The sequence below is a fragment of the Pomacea canaliculata genome, linkage group LG8, assembly GCF_003073045.1.
Source record: "Pomacea canaliculata isolate SZHN2017 linkage group LG8, ASM307304v1, whole genome shotgun sequence".
Taxonomy (NCBI): domain Eukaryota; kingdom Metazoa; phylum Mollusca; class Gastropoda; order Architaenioglossa; family Ampullariidae; genus Pomacea; species Pomacea canaliculata.
Genome location: NC_037597.1, coordinates 20,023,960 through 20,034,514, shown reverse-complemented (window position 1 = coordinate 20,034,514; position 10,555 = coordinate 20,023,960). Strand labels below are relative to the sequence as shown.

The 10,555-nt window shown below is 36.9% G+C and overlaps 1 protein-coding gene across 3 annotated transcripts; it reads left to right on the top strand.

Moving 5' to 3' along the window:
* Window positions 1–1,890: 1,890 nt before the first annotated feature.
* LOC112570905 (REST corepressor 3-like) lies at window positions 1,891–9,522 on the top strand. Of its 3 annotated transcripts, none has more exons than XM_025249621.1 (14): window positions 1,891–2,127; window positions 2,275–2,331; window positions 3,325–3,396; window positions 3,692–3,744; window positions 4,057–4,218; window positions 4,504–4,664; window positions 4,830–4,887; window positions 5,260–5,360; window positions 5,609–5,816; window positions 6,327–6,404; window positions 6,544–6,601; window positions 6,739–6,956; window positions 7,181–7,384; window positions 8,202–8,361. In XM_025249621.1, exons 1-13 carry the CDS (start codon window positions 2,022–2,024, stop codon window positions 7,367–7,369), a joined length of 1,521 nt encoding a protein of 506 aa, XP_025105406.1. In that variant the 5' UTR covers window positions 1,891–2,021; the 3' UTR covers window positions 7,370–7,384; window positions 8,202–8,361. The 3 variants fall into 3 exon arrangements, with proteins under 3 accessions (XP_025105406.1, XP_025105405.1, XP_025105404.1); XM_025249620.1 differs by lacking the exon at window positions 8,202–8,361 and adding an exon at window positions 8,399–9,522 and having other exon boundaries at window positions 1,892–2,127; window positions 4,504–4,622; window positions 7,181–7,365; XM_025249619.1 differs by lacking the exon at window positions 8,202–8,361 and adding an exon at window positions 8,399–9,522 and having other exon boundaries at window positions 1,892–2,127; window positions 7,181–7,365.
* The last annotated feature ends 1,033 nt before the right edge of the window (window positions 9,523–10,555 follow it).

The following is a 10,555-nucleotide window of genomic DNA, read 5'->3' as shown; positions in this document are numbered from 1 at the left end:
ATGTTCATATGTGGTAGATCTATTTCATGGTAATTTACTGTGTGATGAGCAATGTACCATGCGTGCGTGTATTTAGGAGTCCCTGTCGCAAACGTGAATGGTAGCATATAGCTCGGCAACTTTACTGGTGACCTGGGAAAGTTGTGGAAGCTAACGGGGGCGACGTCAGCTACATATGCCTGTACATCATTTACAAGTTTATATATATATAAAACACCAAAATAACCATGTATGATCTTCCTTGCTTCGTATAATACATGGATAGGGGTCCATATATATAGCGTAGTGGCTCTTATAAAGGAAGGAAATAGTACCACCTTGTCGAGGTAGAGGCGGAGCCCGACCCTCGATCCTCTTCTGCTCTCTGTACCTTAAATTCTGATAAGCAGCTGCTGGGTATGCATTACCATCTTAGGCCTCAAGCAGCTGACTTAGTGCTTGACAGCCAAATGATCTATAACCACCGCCTCCTACATCTTTTCTCCACCTCCACCCACTCTACAAACACGCGAGCTTAATTAGTGGCAATGAGAGTAACGGGATTTTCAAATGGACCTTTTTTTTTATATTGATGTTTGTATTGTTTAATTTGAACTCAGGTTCTGGTTGTCCAACAGAAACAGGTCTCCACAAATTTTCCGACACGTGAGCTCTGCCTGCCTGTCGCCACCCGTATCGATCTGTTTAGAATTAAAGTGTGCACCGGGGTGGCAGCGCAGGTCAACAAAGAATTAAGGTAAAGAAAAATAGGCGACCAATAAAAGATAATTTGCAATCATCAATGACTGGGTCAATAAATTTGACATAAAATCAAGACTTAGTTATTATTAATAACGAATTTTACAGGGTTAACTTCTTTTTTACGATGGCGTGTACATTAAACTTTGATGGAGCTTATATAACCGATATAGCGACCAACACAAGTCAATAGGTCAAAGCACTAATATGTCTCAAAGGTGAAACATAATGGACAGAATATGAATGGCCATGCAATGCTTTCCTGGGAAGTTGTATCGCTAATATATATATAAGAGAAGCAAATATTATTACGCAGGACGTGTACATGTATACTTCGATCGTTTTTGCATGTCTCTGGAAACAGATTCCAACTGAATGCGTCTGATTTCTGATTTTCTGTTTTGATGACTGTTAGACTGACGTTTGTAGTCTTGCAGCTGTTGTCTAGACTTAAACTGTCAAAAAAGATTATTTTAAAGAAATGTTGGCGGAATAACCATCTGAAAGAAACTGCGAGGGAAGTGCTAGTATGGCGCTCCAAATGCTCCATATTTTTGGGTACTCCCAATAGCTCAACCAGAAATCTTGAACACATTTTAGTTAACTCAGCTTCCATGGTTATAGTCAAAGTCAAATAACAGCGGTCGATTAGTTGGTCACTTTTTACTCTATCGCGATTAGTAATTGAGTAGACTATTAGACAATGATAAATTTAGTCTTAAACTTCAAGTTTAAAAGGGCTCATGACTGGTTTGGTCTTTAACATTGTATAGACAGCATGTGCCATCTCTACTCCACAGAATAAACACCAAGAATCTTTAAACCTATAAAGTATCGAAAACCGCCATGTTTTTGTAAACACAGCTATCGGAAAAAACTAACAAAAGAACGAGTCGTGTTTTTACTTCTTTATTGATACTCGCAGTGGGAGAGTTTTGTCTGTTCCGATTTGCAAAATAAGTTCACTTGGTGCTCCGCGTATGAATAGATACATAACACACGTTTCTCACCGAGAGCATTTTGCATGAAAATTAACACAACAGAGACAAATGATTCGAATGCATTTGCTTTAAGGCAATTATGGACAGAAAAACTTGTTAGATATGATTTGATATGATAACTGTGTGGATCTACATTCTTAGAGTGGATGGATCAACAAAGAGCGTAATCGGACCAACTCTACGGTGACAGTTACTGCAGTACACCGCTCTGTGAATCACGACCAGCGATTCTCCAGGAAAAAAAGAAAAATTGCAAGGAAAAAAACATCGAAACTAGTCGGTATGGTCATGGCAGATAAAAATTCAGAAGAACTTCGAAATGGACGGCGTTCAAGAGGCGCAAGTCCTCGCTCAGAAGATAGCAGTGGTGGCGAGGACTCGGATCAGGGTGAGGATGGGGAACCATACTTTTTCTCCCCCTATAACAAAGCTTCTTCACATAACAGCAGAAAAGATCAGGTTTGCAATGATAAAAAGTGTTTATGTCTCAGCTGATATAATTGCGAAGTAAATTTATGAAGTTTTCCCTCAACAGATGGCGGAATGAGGGTTGGGGATGACTATCAAGCAGAAATACCGCCGTTCAATCCAGGTAATGGAACTTGCTGCAGATACTGAGATAATATGATGATGGACAGACAGGAAAAGCGTTGCAGTGTATAGATAAAAAAGATCAGGAGAAAAAAGATAGAAAATAAATTTAAAACGAGATAAATATACTGGTCAATTATGATTATGAATGTCTAGGCATCAAAGCTCAGGGGACTTAATTGTTTTGTTTTGAATTAGTTTATATTGTTACAGTTCATCTCAAACATCTGACACTGTGTTTTTTTTTTTTTTAGTTCTGTGTATTCTATGATGAATACATAGAAAAACATGCATTTGAGTAGATAAATCTATATTAAATTTGAAGGATTGAAATCCTAAACAGGATTTATTGATTATTTGTTTAGTTATTTACATTTCTGTTTGCCCATTATTTAGCAGCATCAGTCCTAATAACTTTAGTAACATTCATTGTAGACATGGCAGAAATTGCACTAAGTGCTTTTTTTGCTATTGCATACCATGTCTGTGTATCACAAACAGCTTAAGAAAATTGTGCCTTTTATATTGTATCACATAATTCTTTGAAAAAAAAAGTGTGGCTACATTTCTACTCCCATAGCACTGTAAGAGTTCTGATTACATTTAAGAGAGTAAGGACCAGCAGATACAAAGAAATCTCAGATTTAGTGTTTACATCCACTCGCTTATTTCCTCTCCGCACAAAAAGAGAGAATGAGACAGTGGAGGGCTGGGGGAATCAAGTAGGTGAGCAATGCAAAAAAGAGAGATGGGAGGTGTATTATTTCCTAGCATTTGAAGCTTTGATAAATTTTTTTTGTTGTTGAGCAAACTATTACGTTCTTTTGTCAGCTGTTTCTGTTAGTATACAATATTTATTTTATGATTTTATATATATGTTAGTATTTTCTTTAAAAGCAGTGTTTGGCTATTTCAATACTTAATTAAAAAAGTGATTTTAAACAAATTTCTGTTGCATTATTATGTAGTATAATATGTTCATTTTGCTTTATAGATCAGAAAATTGAAGGTGGTGTTGATGCTATGCTTGTTTGGGCACCCAACAATGAAATGTCAGATGCTAAAGGTAATTAGTCCTTGAGTAGATTTTATAATATCCATAGGCTGATTTTTTGTATTGAAATTCTTTTTGTGAAACTTCTAAAAGTATGCAGGTTAGTCTTAGTCTCAGTATATGATTTGATAACCATGTTTTATCTAGAGGTCTGCTGGTATTACTAAAAAAAAAAAAGGTACATATGGAAACTAGTGTTGCTGAAATGATGATGCAAAGAAAAAAAATTAATGAAGCAGTAGTTTTGTGTCATTTGTTCTCCTTAGACTTTAATTCAGGTAAACTCATAACTCATTTTTTTTTCTAGTGGATGAATACATCAACATTGCCAAAGAAAAGCATGGATATAACACAGAACAGGTTAGAAAATAACATGTAGGTTTAAATCAGTTGTAAAAATTCTGCACTCAATACTTTTTTAAAGATGTTAGTTTTCTGTGGAAGGTACATGTGCCTATAATTTTATAATCATCTTGGTGTGCATTGCATATGCAGTCATATATATCACCATTTAATCAATGCTTAATCAAGTGACAGGATGAAAGTCATGTAGGAGTTTATGGGCACTTTTATGAATGGGAAAGGAAGCATAAATTCTCATAGAACAAGGTCTGTTATTTGAATTAGAATGAAGTGTTTTACTATTCCTCAGTTTATCTGTAATATTAACAGGCACTGGGTATGCTGTTCTGGCACAAACACAACATTGAACGCGCGCTGGCTGATCTTGCCAACTTCACACCTTTCCCCGATGAATGGACGGTGGAGGATAAAGTATTATTTGAGCAGGCTTTTAGCTTTCATGGAAAATCATTTCATCGCATTAGACAGATGGTAAATTTCCCTTTTTTCCTATTGTTATGGGAAAGCATTTATATAACTGTGCTTTCATGGCTGCATGTATAACTGTGCTTTTGCCTTTTTTTTTTTGTTTTGTTTACATGTAAATTTATTTTAAAACTCTAATATCATTTTTCTTAGAAAATTTTAAGAGATGGTGATTTGGAGTGTTATTTGTGATATATATGCACTCTTCAGGACAAGTAACGTTATTCTGCCTTTTCTTAAACTGTTTGCAAATGACAGCATATCAGTTTACAAGAGGTATTTATTCTGCAGCTTCCTGACAAATCAATATCCAGTTTGGTGAAGTATTTTTATTCTTGGAAGAAGACACGATCTCGTACAAGTCTAATGGATCGACATGCGAAGAAAAGAGCCACACACCGCCTAGACAGGTGCTCTACACTGCTAGATATTTGCAGAGATAACTTTGCCTGGTAATTGTCTAGAATGTTGGATTGTGCAGTCAAAATTGCTTGCTGATCAAATGGGCCAAGCAGTTGCTCTTGTGTAGTTATGGTCTATTATGAGTTATTTCCCTTCATTAAAATAAAATGGGGTTGAGGGGTTTAAATTAGTACAGTTAAATTTTATTTTCTTAGTGAGGGGGGATCTGACCAAGGCAGCAGCAACTCAGATGAAGATGCAGAAGTGAAAGATGTGAGTTTTTATGGATGTTTTATTCCTTGTAGTACATATGCATATGTTGGCATGTACTTTTTTGTCTTAGCCCACACTTGCAAATATATATATATCGACATGTATAGTCAGTTATTTTGTTTTGATTGATTGGGCTAAAAAAGATCTTCTGTTTAAAGGACAAATTCTTTCTTTAAAAAATGTAATGCTTAGGAAGATGTTGTCATTTACAGTAATTCGTCTTAAGGTTGGTAATATCAGAGAAAGTTGCGATGGAATAATTTTACATTCCTTAAATATACTTTGAAAATAATCATACATAAATAGCTCTTTTTAGTTTTTTATTTAACTGAGTGAGAATTTCTTAAATAAGGCTGATTGATCTTTTTTCAGAAAGAAGAAAAGAATCAATGTACAAATTGTGGCCTGAGCACAACACAGCTACACGTCTCAGCCAAGGGATCTTTATGTAGTAGCTGTTATCAGTACTGGAGGTACATCAGTTTTCTTTCACTTGCTGTCATAGCATGTTAATCATCTGTCTAATAAAACAATAATAAGCTTATTACAGCTTCACAGGAATTAATTGCTAGTCTTGCTTAATTTGAACTGCTTTGATAATTACTTTTCCTTTCATTCACAGCTGGGATTTTTGTTGCTTTTTTAGCTATTTCTGTAAAGAAGAAAATAGTTTAATTTTGTTTTTCACATGTATGATTATATTTTATATTTAATTTTGCAGGAGAACAGGTGAGATGAGGTCTGCTGGACCTAAGCGCCACGAGTCACAGCAAGCAGGTCGTCACAACCCCATGAAACACAAGCGCAGGCCTCCAAAAGGCATGTACCTGGACCAAGAGGATCTCATGGCCATGGTCTCGGGTCCACCTGGTCAGGCAGAGGCAATACTTAAGGCTTTGGACAGTGAAATCGTATCCCTCAAACGACAGGTAAGATACCGTTGTCTTGTGATGTCCATAGTTAGGCTCTGTGTTTGTGTGTGTGTGTGTGTTTTCTGTAAGAGAGGGAGAGTACTATTATTTAGCACCCTTCCCTATCAGTTGTGTTACATGCCCATTAATGTGTAGCTCAGAGCCATGTATGGAGATTTCACACTATGCACATAGCGTAATTATTATTACAATACTGTATTCTCACAAATGATACTTATAGACATCTGTATCAATGAAGAAGGCACACCTGTTGATCATTTGCATCACGTAATATGCCTTTTGCAATAATACATATTTTCTCGGATTTTTACATGACGGTAATGAACTATGTGGGAGGGACTTAAGACAGGAAAAAGGTCGGCTGTTTTTGTATTGCAATGACATGTTCCATTATCATTCTGCAATATATGTCTTTATTTTGTGTGTATTATGATGACATGTTCCAACAGTGAAAGAGGTCTCAATTTTGCATGGGTTCCTTACATCCCAGTTGTGTTTTTTCCCCAGGTACAAAACAACAAACAACTCCTCAGTCTACAGAAGCACAAACTGGGAAATGGTGTTGACAGCTTCAAACCTCCTGAGGTAAACATTTCATTGATGCAGCATGAGAATGTGGGTTGGTGGAGGTGATGATGAAGAATAGGTCTTAACCTCCCCCCCCCACCTTAAAAAAAAACAACACACAAATGAAGCTTTTTTGTTTTTTTACAATGTTTTGCAGCCACCTCTTAGAATCAACTCAAGATGGACAAATGAAGAACTCCTACTGGCTGTCCAAGGTTAGACAATCCTGTGGTTTTTTTTTTTTTAAGTCTGGTCAGTGCAAGACATGATTGTTTCCTGGACATAGATGGCAGATGCATTAACATTTGAAAATACATTCTCATCTCTTCCTCTGTGTATTTAATGTTTTCAGGAGTACGCAAATATGGCAAGGATTTTCAGGCCATTGCTGAAGTGATTGGAAACAAGTTGGAGCCCCATGTGCGCAGCTTTTTCGTCAACTTCCGGCGTCGCTACAATTTGGATGAAGTTCTTGCAGAATATGAGGCTGAACATGGAACACAGATGCAGCCTGACGAGGAAGCAGTGATTGCAGAAATGGGAGATAATGCTTCTGGCAGAGAAGCCAAGGTAGACAAGAAAAATGCAATTCAGTTTTTTGGTGTGCATTGGGCAAATTTCTGTAACTAAATTCATCAATTTGACGTTTTCTTGGGAAAAATTCTCTTGCTCTACATATTTTAGAATTGATAAGCTATTGATAGCACAAAAGCCACAGTGTTAAGTAAAGATTGTTTGCTTACATATTGTTTTGTATTGGTTAATGTATTTTTTCCCTGAATAAATTGATGTAGCCATCAGAGTTGGAGAAAGCTGAAGGTGGAGAAACTGCCGATACAGAAAAAATGGCCTCACAAACACAGACTAATGGGTCTTCAGTGACCAGCACCGCAGTTGTGTCGGCACCACCCCCTCTCCTCAAACAGCCACCTACTGCTCTGTCAGGTGGACGGTCAGGAACAACTCCTCATGCCAGCAGGTAAAAGTGACAAAATGAAGTACAGTGGAACCTCGGTTAGCGAACGCCTCGGATAGCGAATATTTCGGTTAACGAAAAAAAATTTCGTTAAAACGTTGTCTCGGATAGCGAACAAAATTTCGGATAACGAACAGCCACGTAAACCACACGTGACCGACCAGCGTGTCATCATTCGCGCTCGAGACACAGTTACGATCAGTCGTTCCTTATCTTTGTGCATCCTTCTTATTTAGTGATTGTTGTGCTTTATTTTAATAAGATAATCCTCAATAATGGCGCCAAAGAAGATTAAGAGCAATTAATAGTAGGGAGGTAATGACAAGGAAGCGGCCAACAAATGAATTGAAAAAGGAAATTATTTCAAAGTATGAAGGTGGCATGCGTCTGTCGGATATGTGATGTCTATTACCCAAGAGTTTTACAAAAAAGGAAGAAGCAACAGACACTGGACAAGTTTTTCCCTTTAACCTCAAAGCTACAGAAAAGGGAAGTCACCCCGATTTTATAATTTCACGTGTGCTCATTGAGAGGGAATCCAATCAGTAATTCCACCCCTTCCTCCATCCAAGCCGTCAAAACGACAAGTTTTCTGATGTTTAAATGCTTTCGTTAATGTTTTTATATTTAACTTCATTTAAACTGCATTTTAACTGTTCTCATTAAAACAAATACCTATATAGCCTGTAACTTTCAAATATTAGCGAGTCAACAGGGGCTGGGAACCAATTAAATCTATTTCCTTTATTTCTTATGGAAAAAATTGTTTCGGATAACGAACATTTCGGATAACGAACAGCTTTCCAGAACGGATTAAGTTCGTTAACCGAGGTTCCACTGTATCAGTTGGTCAGCATTTGCTTTTCATCATTATATCTGCAAAGCATAGAGGAACGATGACCTGTGAGACCCTCATTTGTACTGTTAACAGGTGACAGCAAATTAAAAATATACTGGTTTATGTTGTGCGGCTTTGTCGCAGATTTGCTCCATAAAGGATATTTTTTTGAAACTTTTGTGCTACTTTGCTTCTCAGACTACTTCCTCAGAAGACCATTCTACAACAGCCCCCACCTCTGATCAAGCCAGCTTCCTCTCCCTCCGCAGCTCAGAGTGTTGTCAAGGTGCCCATCACAAAGGATGCCAAGGAATGACCAAATATCTTATTCCATATTGCAGGCAATCCACAACCTTTATTTGCTCTATTTATGTTGCAAGAGCAAAGTAGGAAAAGCCAAGGAGGAGAAAAGTTTGAACTGAAAAAGTCTGCCTACAGAAATCAGGGACAATAATCTGTTCATTATAATTATCATCACGGTGATAGCCCTGACTCAGCTGATACCCACTTTATAATGAACCGTTTGTGGGGTTTAGGGAAAAATGAAACAGAATGTTCAATGGATGTACAAAACATTTGTTTCTTCCGTGCATAGAACAAGTACAGTTAAAAACAAACCAAATTCCATCCATGGTGCTCCTTTACCATGCAGATTCATCAGAAATTGTTTCTGGCTTTGTTAATGTGCCCTGTGGAAATTTTAGTGCGTGTTCTAATGCATCTGACACCAAATTCATGGTGATGACTCCATCATACAAGGACAATTTGTCACCAGCGAAGATGTTATTTATACCATGACAGAATGTGTCTTGTATTTGTTCACACGAATGAAGATGTTGGGTGGTAAATCTGACAATGTAGAAAACACTTGGTGTGAAGCTAATGAAACTGGATAGTAAATCATTTTACTTTCAATAGTAATTAGCTTCGTTTTAAAACAGCTGTTGGTGCTAACAGCTCTGGAAACATCATTCCACTTGCGGATTATTTTATACAGCTCTACAAAAAAAGAAAACTTCAGCATCTTGGATAGAAATGGGAATGCATGTGATTTTGTCATCGTTTGCCTCATGACACTATTGACTGCCTACTTGCTAATTATTTATGATCCATTTGTATCAGGAGTGTTAGCTTTTAAACACCATGTAACAAAGCAATTTTTTGGTTGCTGTTTCGGCGGGAAGGGGAGTGGACACCTTGTATTGATGTATGATTTGCTTTAATGTATTGTTAGCAATATGTTAGTTTGGTGCAGGCTTGTCCTGGACAGATTGTGTTCAAAGATGCTTGAGAGATGTCAAATAAAACTGAGCTAGTTGTAAGTCTTTTTCATAGTTTCTTTTCACACCTTATTTAACAGTGGGTATGTTTGTCAAACCAGAAAATATTCATGAACCACCATCATTATTATCCACATGTGATCTGCTACTAGTCTACATTCAAAGGCACTTTGCAAGTGAAAAGGTTGTGAGGAATGGATTATTTGGATAGTAAAGATGGCATTTGTGCTAGCAGTTCACACACCTGACTTCTCACAAGTATTTGATATGGTCCCTCAACAGGGCTCATATTCATGAAGCACATTTCCCTATTTTGAACTAGGTAAATGAGCTAATCAGAGATAGTTCTAATCCCATATCAGTAGACTTTGGTAGGCTTATTTAAAGATGTTCCCTCCAGTCCAACCTAGGGTGAAAATGGTTTAAACTGATTTAGCTCAATTGAAGCAGACACTGAATTGTTCTAGACCTCACAAATAAATGAGAAATATAATGGGGTAGAACTGTTCGGTCGATGCTGTTTTCCCTAAATTTTTAAACTGTAGCAGACACCAGAGAAAAAATATAACTGAAATTTGCACCAACATAGTACCTGGTCATCCGATCGTTTCTGAATGAAAATATTTTTTATGGGCCTGTATTGTTGCCTGTGACCTTTTTCATCTATAACTTTCAAACTAATTTGTCAAAATAGAAATGCTTAGCTTAGCCCAACTTTCGTCCTACTCCCACGCCAGTTTAAAAAAAATTGAAAATGAAATTTGAAAATAGTAAGGATTAATTTTAAGGGTTAAGCTATATTAACATTTGCCAATCCTCTTGAAAAAGAAAAATCTAGAGGTACTAATGTTTAGGGGCAAAATAATTGCTTATTATTTTTCTTTCAATGTGTTTTGTTATTCACGTAGAGATGGGGTGGGGAAATTTTTTTCTGACAAGCGCTATTTAGATATTTAAATCATCATTTACAGGCCATAAAAAGAATTATTAACTTTAAAAATTTGGCCAAGCTGTAGTTTTGCTGCAGTGTTAACATTTTTGTTGGAATGTATGCACTCCCAGCTTCACTGGCACT

Bases quoted from the DNA above. Each gene is read 5' to 3' on its own strand.
- LOC112570905 (XM_025249619.1), top strand. From the start codon at position 2,022: ATGGTCATGGCAGATAAAAATTCAGAAGAACTTCGAAATGGACGGCGT. The intron at 4,665-4,829 runs GTAATTGTCTAG...TTATTTTCTTAG, and splicing joins TGCAGAGATAACTTTGCCTG to TGAGGGGGGATCTGACCAAG. The intron at 6,405-6,543 runs GTAAACATTTCA...AATGTTTTGCAG, and splicing joins ACAGCTTCAAACCTCCTGAG to CCACCTCTTAGAATCAACTC.